The sequence below is a fragment of the Mobula birostris genome, chromosome 1 (genome assembly GCF_030028105.1).
Source record: "Mobula birostris isolate sMobBir1 chromosome 1, sMobBir1.hap1, whole genome shotgun sequence".
In the NCBI taxonomy this organism is placed as follows: Eukaryota; Metazoa; Chordata; class Chondrichthyes; order Myliobatiformes; family Myliobatidae; genus Mobula; species Mobula birostris.
Window position 1 is genome coordinate 127,789,292 of NC_092370.1, and position 20,591 is coordinate 127,809,882.

General features: G+C 43.7%; 1 protein-coding gene across 1 annotated transcript in view; it reads right to left on the reverse strand.

Annotated features, from left to right (window-relative positions):
- The window catches only part of LOC140191450 (enoyl-CoA hydratase, mitochondrial), a 33,113-nt gene extending 17,760 nt beyond the window's left edge, over positions 1-15,353 (reverse strand). Inside the window, 1 exon segment of the mRNA XM_072248915.1 lies at positions 15,272-15,353. Within this exon segment, the coding sequence (XP_072105016.1) occupies positions 15,272-15,353 (82 nt within the window).
- Positions 15,354-20,591: the final 5,238 nt, after the last annotated feature.

Genomic DNA, 20,591 nt, shown 5'->3' on the forward strand with positions numbered 1-20,591 from the left:
ACATGAGGTGAAGAGCCCTTAGAAGTGAATCCATAGGTTGTGGGAACAGTTCAGTGACAGGGTAAGTGAGGTTGAGTGAAGCTTTCACGTTATGTTGCTGTTTGTAGTATGCAGATAGACTATCACCTGGAACCATAAAGCAAGGAAATGGGCCCTTCAGTCCACTGAGTCTATACTAACCATCAAGCATCATTAAGCCTAATTCCATTTTTATTCTCCCCACATGTGTGTTCTCCACTAACACACAAGGAACAATATAGAGTAGCTAATTAACCCTGCAAACTGCACAACTTTGCGATGCTCACATGGCCACAGGTAGAATGTGCAAACTCCACACAGACAGGACTTGAGATCTGGATTGAACTACAAAGTTGCTGTATTATCCCAATGATCCCAAGAATCTGTTGTTGGACATCATCCTGAAATGTTAACTGTTCCTCTCTCCAAAGATGCTGCCAGTCCTGTTAGGTGGCTGAAGCAATGGTTCAGAAAGGAGGGCTTTTGATTTCAGGGGAACTGGAGAAGGTGAGATCAGTATAGGTTGGAAGCACTACACTTCACCTGATCTGGGTCAATGCCCTCAGGCAAAGTTTTGGTAGGGTTGAAGGGGGAAATCAAACAGATGGCAGGGATATAGGCACCAAGAACAAGGAACAAGATGCAGAATCATTTGGGAGAGATAAGCAGCATCAGAACAAGAAACAGGAAAGCTTTTTTTTTAGAAAAAAACATACATTAGAAAAAAGCATATTAGATATAGTTGATGAGTTTAAGGTGCCATCAACTACATGGGACATGATACTGAGCAGTAACAAGATCCACCAATGATCTAAGTGTCACGAGCCACTATGGGCCTCTGCAGCTTGCAGTAAAGCATTGGGTTTCAGGGTTTCTCGAGCACCTATATTTACTAATTGTTACAGCCCTTAAGCTCAGGTGCTTTCAGCTCAATCTTGGCCAGTTAATTTAGATTGGCACGTTTCTCGGATTCAATGACTATTTAAAGGGGGCTCTCCTTGTGCTCTGTAAGTGGAGTCCGACTGTGTGTTTGTGGAGAATGATTTGTCTTGTAGTGTTATTCAGTTATACCTCCTGTGCTCTGTTGATATTCCTATATCTAACCTCTCGTTTCCATCTCTTCTTGGGGAGTCTGCCAGTCACTTGCTCCTGGATTGAGGTGCCAGCTGCCACTGTGACAGAGTGTTTGTTTTGGTTTGATATCTAAGATTGGAACCTAAACAGGATGTTGGAATTTTAAATTGTTGTTGCTCGTGTAAATATTTTGTACATATTGGTTATTCCTTGTAAGAACAAAACTTATGTCCAGAAGTGTGTGGTTTCTATTCACTGCCTCCTTCTGAAACCTAGAATCTTCTAATGGCCTACTAGCATCATAGTAGTACTACATAATTTGTTTTTCTCAGAGTGTGGCAACTAGTCACACGTGATAAGAACAGTGCTACACAGGTGTTACAGAATTGATATACTTCACTTCAGATGATCCAGCACCTGCAGAATCTCTTGTCCAAATTATACCATTTGGAAGGTCAAACTTGAAGGTAGAGTACAGGCTTAATGGAAGATCAGTGGGATCTTGGAGTCCACATCCATAGATTCATCAACATTGAAACACGTTGATAGGGTGTTTAAGAGGGCATTTTGTGTCTTCAGTTGTTGGTGGATTGAGTTCAAGAGCCATGAGGTAATATTGCAGTCCAAAAATTAAAAAAATCCTGGTAAGACCACATTTGGAGTACTCAGTTCATCTCTGGTCAGATCATTATAAGAAGGATGTGGAAGCTTTTGGGAAACAGAGGAGATTTACCAACATGATGTCTGCATTAAAGAACACATGCTACGTGAAAAGTTTGAATGAGCCAGGACTTTCTTCTTTGGAGCAAAGGAGGATGAGAGGTGACTTGATAGAGGTGTATAAGATTATAAGAGCCATAGTTAGAGTGGACTGCCAGAGCCTTTTTCCCATTCTACAATGCTAACAGTAGAGGACATACTTTAAAGGATGAAAGTTTTGGGGAGATGTCAGAGGTAAGTTGTTTTTTTCACAAAGTAAATTTTATTATCAAAGTACATATATGAAGCCATATACAATACCATATACAACCATGAGATTCATTTTCTTGTGAGCATACTCAACAAATCTATAGAATAATAACTATAAAGAATCAATGAAAGACCCCCCGACTAGGGTTTTCAACCAGAGTGCAGAAGAGAACAAACTGAGCAAATATAAAAAGAAGAAACAATAATAATAAATAAATAAGCAATAAATATTGAGAATATAAGATGAAGAGTCCTTGAAAGTGAGTCCATTGGTTGTGGGAACATGGGACAAGTGAAGTTATCCTCTTTGGTTAGAGTGCCTTATGGTTGAGGGGTAGTAACTGTTCCCAAACCCAGTGGTGTGAGTTCCAAGGCTCCTGTACCCTCTTCCTGATGGCAACAGTGAGAAGCTAGCATGGCCTGGGTGATGGGAGTCCCTGATAATGTATGTTGCTTTCGTTCAACAGTGTCCCATGCAGATACGTTCAATGGTTGGGAGGGCTTTACACGTGATAAACTGGGCTGTATCCACTACTTTTTGTAGGAGTTTCTGTTCAAGGGCTTTGGTGTTTCCATACTAGGTTGTGATGCAGCCAGTCAATAGACCCTCCACTACACATCTATAGAAGTTTCCCAAAGTTTTAGATGTCCTGCTGAATCTCTGCAAACTCCTAAGGAAGTCTGCTGTGCTTTCTTCATAATTGCATTTGCGTGCTGGACCCAGGACAGGTCCTCCAAAATAATAACAGCTAGGAATTTAAAGTAGCTGACTCCCTCCACCTCTGATCCTCTGACGAGGACTGGTTCATGGACCTCTAGTTTCCGTCTCCTGAAGTCCGTAATCAGCTCCTTGGTCTTGCTGACACTGAGTGGGAGGTTGTTGTTATGACACCATTCAGCCAGATTTTCAATCATCCTCCTATATACTGATTCATCACCACCTTTGATTCAGCCCACAAACAGTGGTGTCATCAGCAAAGTTGAATATTGCATTAGAGCCATGCTTAGCCACAGAGTCATAGATTTATAGTGAGTAGAGCAGGGCGCTAACCACACAGCCTTGTGATCCATCTGCTCCGATGGAGATCATGGAGGAGATGTTGTTGCCAAACTGAACTGACTGGTGTCTGCAAGTGAGGAAGTCCAGGATACAATTGCTCAAGGAGGTATTGAGGCCAAGGTCTTGCTGTCATAGTCCGGTCCGTGAAGTCCACATTCCGGTTCACGGTCTGGTCCATCAACCCTTGCTCCAGGTTTTCCTGTCTACTCTGTTTCTGTTCCTGTTGAGCACTAATTGAGGCAGCTGATTCGCGTTCGGGCTGGCTGCATAAATACCTCCAGAGACCAGGGCATGGCTGCTGGATTGTTCTTGTCCTTACTCCTTATATCCCTTCTCCTGCCCTCTGTTTCCTCGCCTGAATCCTTGCCTTGTCTTGCGGGTAACTCTTGGCTTGCCTGAAGTTCTTGTCTCACCTTGCATTGCCTGAAGCCTTGCCTTGTCTTGCTGGTAACTCTTGCCTCACCTGAAGTTCTTGTCTCACCTTGCATTGCCTGAAGCCTTGCCTTGTCTTGCTGGAAACTCTCACCTCGTCTCGCCTGAAGTCTTGTCTTGGAGCCACCCTGAACCTACCTCCCTTCCTGTCCCTTGCCTCCGTCGGGTAAGTCAGGCCAGGTTGCTGTTACCCTGCGGTGGGTTCTGTCCCTTGCCTCCGTCGGGTATGTCAGGCCAGGTTGCTGTTACCCTGCAGCTGATTCTGTCCCTTCCTGTCCCTCACCTCTGTCGGGTGGAGTACTGTGCCCTGCCCAGGAGAAGCTTCAAGACCCCAGGCCTCAAGCCTCGCCTCAAGCCAAGCTTCAAGACCCCAGGCCTCAAGCCTCGCCCCAAGCCAAGCTTCAAGATCCCAGGCCTCGAGCCTCGCCCCAAGCCAAGCTTCAAGACCCCAGGCCTCAAGCCTCGCCCCAAGCCAAACTTCAAGACCCCAGGCCCCAAGCCTCACCTCTAGCCTCTGGTCTCAAGCCTTGCCTCAAATCTCTGGTCTCCAGCCTCGCCTCAAATCTGAAGACTCCAGCCTTGTCCTGCCAGCCAAGTCACATCCTTGTCCAGCCTCTGGCTTGGAGTCTCTTGTCCAGTCCTGTTCCAGGTTCCCGGTTTTTGTGTCCATGTCCTTGCCCGCACCCTATATCCTACTCCTGTCCCTAGTACTTCAGTGTCTGTGTCTTGCACTTGTGTCCATTCCTAGCCACCTCCTTATGACACTTGCAGCTTATTGATTAGTGTTGAAGGGATGATAGCATTGAATGCTGGGCTGCAGTTGATAAAGAGCATCCTGATGTATGCGTCTTGACTGTCCAGATATTCCAGGGTTGAGTGAAGAGCCAGTGTGATGGCATCTGCTGTGGACATGTTGCTCTGGTAGGCAAATTGAAGCGGATCTAAGTCTGTTCTCAGGAAGGAGTTGATATGTTTCATCACCAACCTCTCAAAACACTTCATCACTGTGGATGTAAGTGCTACTGGGTGATTCATGTCACCACGTTCTTCTTGGGCACCAGTATAATTGAAACCTGCTTGAAGCAGGTGGGTACCAGACACTGCCAAAGTGAGAGGTTAAAGATCTCAGTTAACACACTAGCCAGTTGATCAGCTACTCTGCCAGATATCCCATCTGGGCCAGATGCTTTTCATGGGTTTACCCTCCTGAAGGCTGCTTGCACATTAGCATCAGAGACTGAAATCATAGGATCATTGGGGGACATGGTCCTCTATGTTTGACCATCAAAGGGAGCATAGAAGGCATTGAGCTCATCTGGAAGTGAAGCCCTGCTGTCTCCTATGTTGCTTGATTTAACTTTATAAGAGGTGATAGTGTTCAAGCTGTGCCACAAATGTCAAGCATCCTTTGTTGATTCAAGTTTGGTCCCTAAATGCCACTTCACCCATTAGATGGCTTTCTGAAGATCGTACTTGGACTCTTGTAACTTTCTTGGTCACCAGACATGAATGCCTCTGATTTGGTTCTCAGCAGATTTCAGATGTCATGGATCCTCCAGGGCTTCTGATTGATTTTGTGGGGTGTTATGTTTGTTGTTAATAAAGACAAACTCTGCATGGGTTTACGTTAGAACATTTTATGACCGAAATGCTACTCAACCCTGTGCCCACATAACCAGGTCACTATCGTAGCTTCCAGTTCCAGGTGATCCCCTCACATTACCCACTGGGAATTGCATTTTTTTTATTATGCACATATAATAGTCCATCTTCCCCCTTGAAAGAAAAACTATGTCCTCAGAAACCTGCAGGGAGTGATAATCCTTTCCAACTAAGGTATCTACATTCCATAGCCAGTCTCTCATCTTTTATTTTGAATTTTTAACTATTCGACATTTCAACTTCAATTGTAATAAGCAACGACAGTCCCTTACCCACTTTTCAACTTTCAATCTGTCTCTGAGGTGGTTTATTGGTCCTTTTTTGTCAGCTATTTGCTTCGACAGGTCTATTTGCTTGCATTTGCTGCATTAATACTTGTGTCTCTCTGAGAACTTTGATCAATATGTTAATTTTTTACATATGCTGGTGCCTTTGGTGCACGGGCAGGTGATGCGTCTCAGCTATGGGTTAGAGCTCATGGTCATAGATCCACACAATTCTTTCTCAGAGGTGTCTGCCACTTTGTCTGGATCTGGTAGGAATGTGGACCTACTTCCTCTTGCACATATCCTTGCATGGACCACGTACCAGAATCATGAAATCGAATTCACACTTGATCTCCATGCTTCAGGAGGTAGACTTTTTGCAGTCTTGTCATGATACTGTTTATCGAAGAAAATTATACAATTAAGATTAATTTTGAACTAAATGTTGTTGACAAGCTTGTCTAGCTGGATATTGCTCAAGACCTGGGTCATGAGGGTGACAGGATAAGAGGCAGATATTGACCTGCTTGTGCGAGCTAACAATAGCTAGACATAGATTGTATTAAAAATGAGGTATTGTTAACCTTTTTCTGAGATTGCTTAGCAAATAGCAAATACAGGAACTAACTGTGGACATGTATCTCTAATTTTGTACATCGCAAGGAACGTTAGAAAACTTGCTGATACCAACAAGTGCTTTGAAAATTGCTGACCAAGTATGTTTCGCTGTTGGCGATTGCCCAAAATTTACTGTATAAATCTAAGATGTGACCTGGCATTGTCGGAGTTGTAAGACAACGGCTCTCCATGATCACATTAAAAAAGGGTTAAACATATGCTGAGGTCTGCCTCTTTATTTCCGTTCCCTAACAGAGTAAAGTTTCTCACAGTAATTGGTGACAAGATTCTTTTATAGTAAATTAGAGTAAATTTTTCGACACTGTTTCTCCTTCCCTTTTACTTTAGCCAGTTTGATCTTGAGTGCTCCTTTCGGTGTCAATAAGTTTGCGTGCACTGGAAGGTTAGTGTGGCTGTGCCGACCCATCAGCATCTGGGCTGGTGAAAGTCCATTCTGCAGCAGTGCACTTCTGTAAATCATCAGACTTTTGTGGAAATCCACTCATCCATCTTGTGCTTTCTTCATGAGACCCTTCACTACCTTGGCCGAACTCCCTGCTGGGCCATTAGATTTTGTGTGATGTGGGCTTGAAATTATATGATGAAACCCCCCCCAATCATTGGCAAAGAACTCAAATTAATAGCTCAAGAATTGTGGACCATTATCTGATACCACTTCACATGGAACTCCATGCCTTGTAAACATAGCTTTCAGGAAGGCGATGACCACTTTGATGGATGTTGATTGCAGTGTTCCATCCTCTAGGTAATTGGAAATGTAGTCTGTTACAACAATATGACTCCTCCCATTACGTTCAAACAAATCCATTTCAACTTTGAACGTATGGCCAAACTGGTACAGGGTGTGGTGTAAATGGTTCTGCTTGCTGCTTTGGTCAGTTGGAAAAGGCATATCTCACATGAAGCACTGATCCGGCTGATGTCTTGTTCCACTCTTGGCCAGTACATCATTTCACGAAATCTATGTTTACGTTTTTCCTCACCAAGATGTCCTTCATGAATTTTCTGAAGCATTTCCTTGCGTAGCGACATGGAATTACAAACCTGTTCCCTTTGAAGACCACATCTTCCACTACTGACAGTTCAGCTCTGCATGCCCAATAACCTTGAATACACATTGGACAGCCATTCTTAGCTGTTGGTCACCCTTTCCATATTGTATCTGAGTTCTTTCATTGTTTCATCTGACCTTGCTTTTCTCCTATTCTGCTCTGTTCTATCAGGAGATACTGGAAGGGAGGTGACAATCATGTCAACATCGGTCTATATGATTGTATTAGCCTTTTGGTCACTCTTTTCTGTCTTGTTGACTGCTCAAAACAATGCATCAGTAGCAAACGTATTTTCCTGGTGTGTAGGTCATCACCACATCATATTTCTGCAACCTTGTCAACATTTCAAAGATTTCAAAGTACATTTATTATCAACGAGTGTATAAGTAATACAACCTTGAGATTTGCAGCAGGCCAGGCAGCATCTCTAGGAAGAGGTGCAGTCGACGTTTCAGGCCGAGGCCCTTCGTCAGGGTCTCGTACTGAAACGTCGACTGCACCTCTTCCTAGAGATGCTGCCTGGCCTGCTGCATTCACCTGCAATTTTTATGTGTGTTGCTTGAATTTCCAGCATCTGCAGAATTCCTGTTGTTTGCAACCTTGAGATTTGTTTGCTTACAGGCAGCCACAAAGCAAGAAACCCAAAAGAACCCAATTAGAAAAAATAAAATAAAGACCAACACCCGAAGTGCAGAAAAAGGAAAAAAAAACACAAATCATGCAAACAAAAGAAGCGACAACATTCAGAACCAAAATGAGTCCTCAGATCCGAACCCTGGAGCAGTCTGGAGTAGGCACAAGCCTGGTATCAGTCCATCGTATTAACGAGGAGAAGTGAACATCATGGGAGAGTGAGGAAAATCAGTTCTTGCCTCCAATCCTGACACCCTGTCTTTCGAGTGCTTCGATTAAATTATCCAAACAATGTATTGTAGCTCGCATGAGGACCATACAGTGTATTGTTCCTCGCACCAGGACCCGGGAACCGCTGCAGAGAAAGGATCCAGGCCTAGAACATGCCACCCAGTGACTTGCTCCGGGTCCAAATTTTGCTGCCCAGCCCAAACCCACTCTCAATTTCTCTACATTGGCTCGGCACCCAGAGCAATCCAGTCTTGCTCCTGGGCCAGTTGTACATTGAAACTCCTCTGCCTTGACCTCTCCTCTTTGAGTGGTTCACTCCATCTGTGTCAGTTGGGCAACATACCAGCACGGTTCATCCCTCAAATTTGCTTGCTTCGCCTTCACTCACCTCTTCATCGTTTGCAGTGATAATTTCTACAATTTACTTCAGAAAAGGTGTTTTTAGTAATGTTTTAGTGGAATTCCTTTGCTTTTGAACTACCAGTGAGCTGTTGCACGTGTCCGGTAGTGCCATTTTAAACCAGAACATGCGCTGTTTCCTCATGGGACAGTCATTCAGCGGTTTGGATATAATTGAGACCCATGGTTTGTGGTCTGTCTCCACTTCAAAAGTTTGTCTGACATCTTTCTTGGGTTAGGCTTCACTTCCTCTTCTGATATGACATCTCCTATGGTCAGTGTCTTAACACCAAACTCACATTTCTCTTTTATTTAATTTCAAATTGACATTCCGTGTCACATCAAGCACTTGTCTCAGTGTGCATCATGTTCATCCTTGGTGGACCCCCAGATGATGATATCATCCATCTTGGTCTCAGTACCAGGTGGATGGTTTTATGGTAGACGTCTGGTGTGGACAGAGCTCCATACAGTGGCTGAAGAAACTGATATTGTCCCTGTGGTGTATAAATAGTACACAATCTCAAACTTGTCCCTTTAAGCTTCATCTGCCAAAACCCAGATGACACATCGAGTTTGCTAAACCACTTGGCACCTGCAAACCGGGACATGGACATGATCTCCTCCCATGTTGGCAATTTAAAATGTGCTCTCATGATGGCTTTATTGAGATCCCTTACATCTAGACATATCTGCAATGTTCCATTTTTCTTTTACACAATCACCAGTGAGCTCATCCAGTCTGCTGGTTCTTCAATTTTCTGCATGACATATATCCGTTCCATGTGTGCTAGTTCTAGTTTAAGTGCAAACGGAACTTTGCTGCATGCATGGACAACAGGAGTTACTGTCTCATCTACGTGGATATTTTTTAATACCAGGTAAGCATCCAACCCCCTCAAAGACATCTGCAAACTCTTCCGCGAGTGAAGTGTGGTCATCTTCGTTCTGTGAAGCCACTATGAAAACTCTTTTCAGCAGGTTGAGCTTTTTACATACACTCAGACCTAATATCAGCTGTACTGTCTTTACTACCATTTGTAGCTGTGCGTTTAGATGCTGCCCTTATGTTCGAAAGTCTCTATACAGCTCCCTTTTAATGAAATTTTCTCCCCAGTATAGTCTGTCACTTTTAATTTCAATGGGAAGATCTTGCTCTGTACTGTGAGAGTCTTGTAATCATCCATGGATAACAGATTCACCTGAGTTACTGTGTCAAGCTTGAATGGAATTACTGTCTCATTCACAGTCACTGGAATGACCTGTTCTGTTTCACTAGCATCAGCAGTCTGTAGAGAATCAACAAAGTATTCCTCTATTTCCTCAACAACCGTGTGCACCCTTCTCTTGGTAGCCCCAGCTCTGCAGCACTTTGCCAAATGATTCTTCTTCCCACAATTATTGCAGGACTTTCCATAAGCAGCACACACCTTTGTAATGTAACTACATCCATATTTGTTGCATTCACTGTCTGAGCCTCCCTCTTTGCTTTGCTGTTGCTTTGGGAAACATCTTGTGTGCTGTTCCCCTGTTTTCACAGCATACATTGTTATGTCTGTCCTGTGCAGCTCCTTAGCTTGTGTTTGTGTGGTCTCTGCTGCCCAACACATACCCAGAGCCTTTTCCAGCCTCAAATCTTCTTCAAGCAGCAGTCTTCCTCTGAGCCCATCATTTGGAATTTCACAAATATTCTGTCTCTAACTAGAGAGTTCCTCAAATCTCCAAATTCACAGGACTTACTCAGTGTGTGAAGATCAGCTAAGTATTGGTTGAAGCTAACACCTTCTTTCTGGTCATAGGAAAAGAACCTACATCTCTCAAATGTGATGATTTAACTTGGAATAAAATGCTCCTCAAATGTTGTCTCTGTGTTTCAACCTCATGCCATCTTCTGACACCATGTTAAGTTTGCTCTTAACTAAGACAAACTTGGCATGGGTTTATGTTAGCAGATTTTATTACTGAACTGCAGCTCAACCCCGTGTGCATGCAACCAGTCCACCATCGTAACTTTTGGTTCTGGGTGAACACCTTTCATTGCCCACTGGGAACTGGAGTTCTTTATTATGCACACATAATAACACAGTAACTGGTCCTCTTGTAAATTTCTTGGTCACCAGACTTGAATGCCTTGGCAGACTCAGCAGACTTTCGATCTCATGTCTGATCCAAGGCTTCTGATTGATTTTGTGGGTACACACTCCTCTACAGATGTTTTAATAAAGTGGTCCATTACAACCATGATGTATTCATTCAGGTCCTCTGAGCCCTTGAACACGGCAATCCTGTAGCTGCTCCACCTGAGACATTCCTTTGTTGTCCTGATCTCTGGAGCTTTGCTCTTTAGTCTCTGCCTGTATGCCGGTAGAAGGACAGCCAAGTGATCAGATTTCCAGAAATACAGTCTGGGCATGGAACAGCAGGCATTCCTTACCTTAGTATAACAGCGGTCTAGTATGTTGGGACCTCTGGTGCTCCAGGTTATATGCTGATGGTAATTAGGCAGGGTTTTCTTCAAACAAGCCTGGTTGAAATCTCCGACTATGATCTGAAATGCATGCATGGGTAAGTGTCCAAGAAGTGGACCAGAGGATCTCTGTGGAATGCTCAAAAGGAAAGGACAGGGAAAACAGACCTGGTGGTGGAATCACATTCAGAATGGCAGAAGTTTCGAAGGATGATCTCTTGAATGCGTTAGATGAAATTCACCTTACTCTGGCCAAAGAGGGGGTGAGAGCACTGGTGTGGGAAACTTGTGAGAGCCCTGTTAACTGTTAAGGAAAAGGAAGACATCTCTCCCCATCTCCTTGGCGTAGTTACAAACTGGCTACAAAAGTTTTTTCAAATAAGTCCCAGAATTGCATGCCCTCTGTAAATGTTATACTGATTGATTTACAAGTTACAGGGGCTTATTGAACTTTTCATAAGACCATAAGACAATAAGACAAAGGAGCAGAAGTCGGCTATTCAGCCCATCGAGTCTGCTCTGCCATTTTATCATGAGCTGATCCATTCTCCCATTTAGTCCCACTCTCTAGCCTTCTCACCATAACCTTTGATGCCCTGGCTACAAAGACACCTATCAATCTCTGCCTTAAATACACCCAAAGACTTGGCCTCCACTGCTGCCCGTGGCAACAAATTCCATAGATTCACCACCCTCTGGCTAAAAAAATTTCTTCGCATTTCTGTTCTGAATGGGCGCCCTTCAATCCTTAAGTCATGCCCTCTCGTACTAGACTCCCCCATCATGGGAAACAAATTTGCCACATCCACTCTGTCCATGCCTTTCAACATTCAAAATGTTTCTATGAGGTCTCCCCTCATTATTCTAAACTCCAAGGAATACAGTCCAAGAGCGGACAAACGTTCCTCATATGTTAACCCTCTCATTCCCGGAATCATTCTAGTGAATCTTCTCTGTACACTCTCCAACGTCAGCACATCCTTTCTTAAATAAGGAGACCAAAACTGCCCACAGTGCTCCAAGTGAGGTCTCACCAGCGCCTTATAGAGCCTCAACATCACATCCCTGCTCCTATACTCTATTCCTCTAGAAATGAATGCCAACATTGCAGTCACCTTCTTCACCACTGACTCAACCTGGAGGTTAACCTTAAGGGTATCCTGTACAAGGACCCCCAAGTCCCGTTGCATCTCAGAACTTTGAATTCTCTCCTCATTTAAATAATAGTCTGCCCGTTTATTTCTTCTGCCAAAGTGCATAACCATACACTTTCCAACATTGTATTTCATTTGCCATTTTGCCTATTCTTCCAATCTATCCAAGTCTCTCTGCAGACTCTCCGTTTCCTCAGCACTACCGGCCCCTCCACCTATCTTCATATCATCAGCAAACTTAGCCACAAAGCCATCTATTCCACAATCCAAATCGTTGATGTACAATGTAAAAAGAAGCGGCCCCAACACGGACCCCTGTGGAACACCACTGGTAACCGGCAGCCAACGAGAATAGGATCCCTTTATTCCTACTCTCTGTTTCCTGCCAATCAGCCAAACGCTCTATCCACGTATGTAACTTTCCCATAATTCCATGGGCTCTTATCTTGTTAAGTAGCCTCATGTGTGGTACCTTGTCAAGGGCCTTCTGAAAATCCAAATATACAATATCCACTGCATCTCCCTTGTCTAGCCTACTTGTAATTTCCTCAAAAAATTGCAATAGGTCTGTCAGGCAGGATTTTCCTTTAAGGAATCCATGCTGAGTTCTGCCTATCTTGTCATATGCCTCCAGGTACTCTGTAACCTCATCCTTGAAAATCAACTCCAACAACTTCCCAACCACTGATGTCAAGCTAACAGGTCTATAATTTCCTTTTTGCTTCCTTGTCCCCTTTTTAAATAGCAGAGTGACATTTGCAATCTTCCAGTCCTCCAGAACCATGCCAGAATCTATTGACTTTTGAAAGATCATCGCTAATGCCTCCGCAATCTCCACAGCTACTTCCTTCAGAACACGAGGGTGCATTCCATCTGGTCTGGGAGATTTATCTACCTTTAGACTATTCAGCTTCCTGAGTACTTTCTCTGTCATAATTGTGACTGCGCACACTTCTCTTCCCTGCCACCCTTGAGTGTCCAGTATACTGCTGATGTTTTCCTCAGTGAACATTGACACAAAATACTCATTCAGTTCCTCTGCCATCTCATCTCCCATTACAATTTCTCCAGCATCATTTTCTATCGGTCCTATATCTACTCTCACCTGTCTTTTATACTTTATATACTTGAAAAAGCTTTTAGTATCCTCTTTGATATTATTTGCTAGCTTCCTTTCATAGTTAATCTTTTCCCTCTTAATGACCTTCTTAGTTTCCTTTTGTAAGCTTTTAAAAACTTCCCAATCCTCTGTCTTCCCACTAATTTTTGCTTCCTTGTATGCCCTCTCCTTTGCTTTAACTTTGGCTTTGACTTCTCTTGTCAGCCACGGTTTGCATCCTTTTTCCATTCGAAAATTTCTTCTTTTTTGGAATATACCTGTCTTGCACCTTCCTCACTTCTCGCATAAACTCCAGCCACTGCTGCTCTGCTGTCCTTCCCACCAGTGTCCCTTTCCAGTCAACTTTGGCCAGTTCCTCTCTCATGCCACTGTAATTTCCTTTACTCCACTGGAATACCAACACGTCAGATTTCGGCTTCTCTTTTTCAAATTTCACAGTGAACTCAATCATGTTATGATCACTGCCTCCTAAGGATTCCTTCACCTCAATCTCTCTAGTAACCTCCGGTTCATTACACAATACCCAATCCAGTACAGCTGATCCCCTAATGGGAGTTTTCCTCTCATTCTACTATTACTGCTATGAGTCTGTGAGGAATCCCGTTGCCCAGCCCCCCTTTTATTTACAGTATTGTGATTTTAAGATTATATGGTTGGCTGGAAAGCTTCCCAAAGCCATGGACAGAACTAATGGTTAGTCGGGGCTGGGGTGTGCTGCATGAAGTTACACAAGGGATCTACTACCTGATACTTGCCTCTCTGAAGCTCAGTGCAGCCATGGTGAGGATCTGTGCGAAGGACCACAGTCTCGCGTCCTGCTAGCATGGGACACTAAGGAGCTGGGCTCTCTGTATAGTAGCCTCTTGAACACTGTACGAGTGTTCAAGGAGAAAAGGTGAGCAGTACTGATTCATTGAAAGAAAATTCAAACTACATTGTATTCTCATAATTGAGCATTGACAAGACATTTATGATGACAGATTTGTAAACTTTCCACATTGTTGGGTGCTCTTCAAATTAATATCCCAATATATTTTTTAATTACATAATACTGCACTGCAATACATGCATTGTGTAGCACTTGTATAGGATGTTGGTGAGGCCCTATTTAGAAAACTGTTTCCAGTTATGGTCCCCCTGCTGTAGGATAGATGCTATTTAAGATGGAAAGAGTGGAGGGGAGGTTTACAAAGATATTGCTGAGTCTCAGTGGAACGAGTTACGGAGAGAAATTAAGCAGGTATTGGAGAATGAGGGTTGATTTTATAGAGGTGTATAAAATCATGAGGGGCAGAGATAAGGGTGAATAAACACAGTCATTTCTCAGGGGTTGGAAAATCAAAACTAGAGGGCATAGGTTTAAAATGAGAAGGAGGAGGTTTTAAAGGAACCTGAGGGGCAATATTTTCACCCTGAGGGTAGTCAATACGTGGAACAAACTGCTGAGGAAATAGTTGAGGCAGGTAGATTATCGACATTTAAATGGTACATGGGTGGGAAAGGTTTAAAGAGATGTGGGCCAAACATAGTCAAATGGGATTAGCTTAGATGGGTGTCTTGGTCAGCATGGACTGGTTGGGCCAAAGGGCCTCTTTCTGAGCTGATGACTCCATTTCCTCAATGAACCAGGTACTCTGGAATATTGAAAGAGAGTGCAGGAACCAGGCCCCCAGTGAGTTGGGTGGAATAGAAGTAACAAGGCCCTGATGAATCGGAAGAGAGCATGGCAAATATCCACTGAGCCAGAATCCATTGGGGATTTCTATACGGTTGGATAGCAGTTCTCAGTTTTACTGAGGTGTGATGTATATGTGCACTAATTATGAATAAAGTCTATATCTGTAATAATTTTAAAAAGACACTCGCTTCTCTGTTTGTGACTCTGGAGTCACTGTAGTCTGATGAAGCCACAAGAAATGGCCTTCCCTCTGCCCCCACAGTTGCTTCCCGATCCATTGAGCTCTTTCCCAGTTTGTTTCTTGTCCTGTAAGTTGGACACTGTTAGGCCGTTAGTAAGTCCGGGCACATGCCCAGCAGAGGCAACAGCCCAGGGTGAGTTTCTCCTGTGTTTCCTGGGGCAGACTCATCTGCTCACTGCAGCCGAGGCCACCACCAGCAACCACGCAGCCAGTGCTGACGGCGGTCACTGTTGTTGGAGCCTCTGCTCTTAAGCTCATTGTTGCTGGACTCGTCGTTGTTGCACTCGCTGCTGCTGGAGTCACGTATTCTGCATTGTTAGTGTTTTACCTTGCTCTACCTCAATGCACTGAACAGTACACAAGACAAGCTTTCCACCTTATCTCGGTACACGTGACAATAACATTCCGATTCCAATTCCAGTCCCGCTGTTGCTCGATTCCGTGTGGTTGGAGTCCCTGTTGATGGAATCACCATTCTTAAGCTCATTACTCCTGGAATCATTGTTATTGAAGTCACTGTGGCTGAAGTCACAGATGCTGGGGTCACTGTTATTTGAGTCATTTTTATTGGACCTATTGTTGTTGGTGACATTGTTCCATGGGATACTGCTCTTCAACTCAGATTGTTGGAGTCACTATTTCTGGAGCTACTGCTGCTGGAGTCTCTGTTGAAGGACTTGCTGTTGTTGAATTCACTACATTGCTGCTGGACTTACCTTTGCTAGAGTCACTGCTGCTGGATTTGCTGATGTGCCTTGGAGCAGTTAGTCCCTGTGGAAAGGATCCAAATGTTCTTCATCAGTCTGTGGAAGAACTCAACAGGTTGAGCAGCATCTATGGGAGGGAAGGAACTGTCAATGTTTCAGGTTGAATCCCTGCTTCTCCGGAGGGAGAAACAGAGTTAACATTTCAGATTGAAAGTCGTTTATCAGAACAAGGATAGAGAGAAAATATTTTGTTTATGGTTGAGGGATGGTGGGGACATCATATCATAATCACAGCATCATAAAAGGTTATGATTCTTCACTCCCTAAACACCTTTTGCTTTGAAAGGGAGAATAAGACTACATTTGTGCAAATCCCTGCAGTATCTAACAACCTTGTGATATCTGATTCAAAGGCTGATGTAAGAACATCTTTCAAATTGTCAAGCCTCAATGGTGTAAAAGCAAGGTACTGAAACCTGCGCCAACTAACTAGCTGGAGTGTTCAAGGACATTTCAGTCTTTCACTGCTCAAGTCAGAAGTTCCCACTTACTTCAAAAGGGCACCTATTATACTGGTGCCCAAGAAGAGCAGGACAAGCTGCCTCAATGACTATCACCCTGTAGCATCCACATCTAATGTGTAGCGTAGTCTGATTAGGGATAGCCTGCATGGCTTTTTGAGGGGCAGGTCATGTCTCACGAGCCCAATTGAATGCTTTAAGGATGTGACAAAGCACATTGATGAAGTTAGAACAGTGATATCGTGCACATGGATTTTAGTAAGGCTTTTGATAAGGTTCCCCTTGGTAAGCTCATTCAGAATGTCAGGAGCAATGATATCCAGGATACTTCTCAGTATGAATTCAGAATTGGCTTGCCCATAGAAGGCGGAGGGTGTTTGTAGATGGAGAGAATTTTGCCTGGAAGTGACCAGTGGCGTTCCGCAGGGATCTGTTCTGGGGCCCTGATCTTTGTAATTTAAGGTGGCGGGGGGGGGGGGGGGGTTGTATGGGAGGCAGGGTTTAAGGGTCGGCACAACATTGTGGGCCAAGGGCCTGTACTGTGCTGTACTATTCTATGTTCTATGTAATATTTATAAATGACTTGAGTGAGGAAGTAGAAAGGTGGGTTAACAAGTTTGCAGTTGACACGAAGATTGGTAGAGTTGAGGATAGTATAGAAGGTTGTCATAGGTTGCTATGGGACATTGATATGATGCAGAATTGGGCAGAGAAGTGGCAGATATAGTTCAACCCAGAAAAGTGTTAAGTGGTTCAGTTTTGGAGGTCGAATTTGAAGGTAGAATACAGGGTTAAGGCAGGATTTTTAGCAGTGTGGCGGGACAGAGGGATCTTGGGGTCCACATAGATCCCTCAAAGTTGCCACATAAGTTGATAGTGTTGTCAATAAGGCATATAGTGTCTTGGCCTTCAATAGTCAGGGGATTGCGTTCAAGACCCGCAAGGTAATGTTGCAGCTCCATAAAATCCTGGTTAGATCACTCTTAAAATATTATGTTAATTTCTGTTTGCTTCATTATAGGAAGGATGTGGAAGCTTTAGAGAGAGCTCAGGAAAGATTGACCAGGTTGCTGCCTGGACTGGGGGGCATGTCTTACAAAGATACAATGAGCGAGCTAGGCCTTTTCTCTTTGGGACAAAAGAGGATGAGAGGTGACTTGATAGAGGTGTATAAGATGATAAGATAGAGTGGAAACCAGTGATTTTTTCCCAGGGAGAAATACAAGAGGGCATAAAGATACAAGATGATTGGAGGAAAGTGTGGGGGAATGTCAGAAGTAAGTACAGAGAGTAGAATATCCTGCCAGGGGTAGTGGTAGGGACAGGTACATTAGGGGCATTTAAGGAACTGTTAGATAGGCGCATAGATTCTAGAAAATGGAAGATTATGTAGGAGGGAAGGTTTAGATTGATCTTAGAGTAGGTTAAAAGGTTGGCACAACATCGTGGACTGAAAGGCCTGTTCTATGGTGTAATGTTCTATGTGGAACAAGTTGCCCGAGGAGATAGTAGGAGCATTTTCAGTTACAATACTTAATAAGCTTATGGACAGGTACTTGAATAGAATGCAATAGGGTGATGCAACATAATGGAGGCAAATGGGGTTGGCATATGTACAGGCATGGACAAGTTGGACTGAGGGGTGTGGTTCAATACTGTAGAGCTCTATGACCATAGGACAGAGACTTGGCTTATTACACAAAAGGCCACTTATAATATTGGTAAAAAAACATATCAGAAGCTAAAGAATTTAATATTGAATCCTGAAGTTGAGTTTTAAGCCCAGGTAGAAGCTGGAGTGCTTCAGGAACTTGTGTTGACCCTCAACACAACAGCAGAGAAGGCCACTTTCACAGAAGTCAGAGTGGGAATCAGAGGAAGAGTTGAAGTGGCAACAGGAGAGACTGAGGGTCACTGCTGTGGACTGAATGTACTTGCTCCACAATCTGTTTGGTTTCTCTAAAAAAGACCACATTGTGAACACCAGCGGGTGTCCACGAGACTGGCAGAAGAAATAAAGTTTGGCTTGGCACTTGGGCAACTGCACTCGCCCTTGGTGGATAAGGGTGAGGATGGTAGAGTGCTTCAGTAGTCAGTTCTGCAGCATCACAGCTCCATCAGTCTGCTTTTGATCGTGTCCTGGATGCTGTCAATGTGGAGTTTGCATGTTCACCTTCTAAGTGTGAGGGTTTCTATTGGGTACACCAGTTTCCTCACAAATACATCTTGTCAGGTTAATTGGCGCAATGAACTGGCTCCAGTGTAAGTAAGTGATGGGAAAACTGGTTAGTGGTTGGCTTGGGTGTTCATGGAAATGCAAGAAAGAATAGATTCCATGAAAACAAGCAAGGAATTGGGACTGAAGGGACTCAATGCGCTGAATGTTGTAAGAAAATCAGAGAAATGGGAGGAAGGGCTTTGATTGAATATCTCTTCTCCAAGCCAGGTGCTCTGAAGGTGCAGGACTCCCTTGTGAATATATGGAAATGCCAGACAGGGCTCATGGTCATGTGAGCAAGGGGCTTCAAAAGAACAGTCAGCATCCTCTATAATGTGCTCCTTCTACTTTTATTCCAGATACCTTCCTTCCAAACTTCTTTGGTATGGACCATCTTTCAGGATCTTGGCATTGCTTGCAAGGCCAGTATTTATTCTCCACATCTCATTACCCCAGAGAAGGTACTGTTGTCAAAGTTAGTCCCCTGGGGCAGTTACTTTAACTTTGCTGTGGTGGACGGCACTCCAGGATTTCCACCCAGTTACAATGCAGTCTGCTATAGGAAAGATGTCATTAAGCTGAAAAGAGCTCAGAGGAGATTTACAAGAATTTTGCTGGGACACAAGAGAGAGATGTTGAGCAGGTTGGGACTGTTCTCTTTGGAGCGAGGTAAAAATTAGAGGTGATTTTATAGAGGTGTATATGATCATGAGAGGCATACACAGGGTCAATGCACACAGGCTTTTCCCCAGGCTTGTGGAATCAAGAATTAGAGGTGAAAGGGAAAAGATTTAATTGGAACCATGAAGAAGGCACACAACAGCTAATCATAATTGGGAATCTGGGGAGATTTGGTAAGTTACCAAAGATTCTAGCATATTTCTACAGATGTAGAAGGCAAACACAATGTTAGCATTAACTGCAATTGGAGTTGTGAGCAGTTTTGGACTCTTCTAAGAAAGGATGTGTTGGCATTGGAGACGGTCCAGAGAATGTGCATGAGAATGATCCTGGAAATGAAGGGTTTAATGAGTTTAATGGCTCTGGGCCTGCACTTTCTGGAATTTAGAAGAATTGGGTGGTGGGGGAGGGGAATCTCATTGAAATCTATTGAATGTTGAAAGGTCTACATAGAGTTGACATGCAGAGCATACTTCCTAAAGCATGGGAGTCTCGGACCAAAGGGTAGAGCCTCAGAATTGAAGGACATCCCTTTAGAACAGAGATGAGGAGGAATTTCTTTAGCCAGAGGTTGGTGAATATGTGGAATTCATTGCCACAGATGGTAGTGGAGACAAGTCACTGGGTATATTTAAAGCAGAGGTGACAGGTTCTCAGTTAGTAAGGGCATCAAAGGTTACAGGGAGAAAGGAGTTAGGGGGGGGATAATAAATCAGCCATGATGGAATGACAGAGCAAACTCAATGTAGGAAGCAAATGCAATGTCCATTTCCCCAATCTGTTTAAGTCCTTCTCTGGATTCCCTGCTTCCTCAACACTACCTGCACCTCCACCTATCTTCATATCATCTGCAATCTTGGCTACAAAGCCATAAATTCTGTCATCCAAATCATTGACATATAACATGAAAAGAAGTGGTCCCAACACTGACCCCTGTGGAACACCATTAGTCACCGGCAGCCAATGAGGAAAGGCCTCCTTTTATTCCCACTCTTAGCCTCCTGCCGGCCAGCCAATCTTCTATCCATGCAAGTATCTTTCCTATAATGCCATGGGCTCTTATCTGGAAAGGCAGCCTCACATGTGGCACATTGTTAAAGTCTTCTTAAAATCCAGGTGAACAACATCCATTGATTCTACTTGGTATACCTTGCCTGTTATTTCCTTAAAGAATTCCAACAGGTTTGTCAGGCAAGATTTCCCCTTCAGGAAACAATGCTGACTTTGGCCTTATTATTTTATCATGTGCCTCCAAGTACCCTGAAACATCATCCATAATAATGAATTCCAACATCTTCCCAACTACTGAAGTCAGGCAACTGGCCTATAATTTCCTTTCTTCTGGTTCCCTCTCTTCTTGGAGTGATAT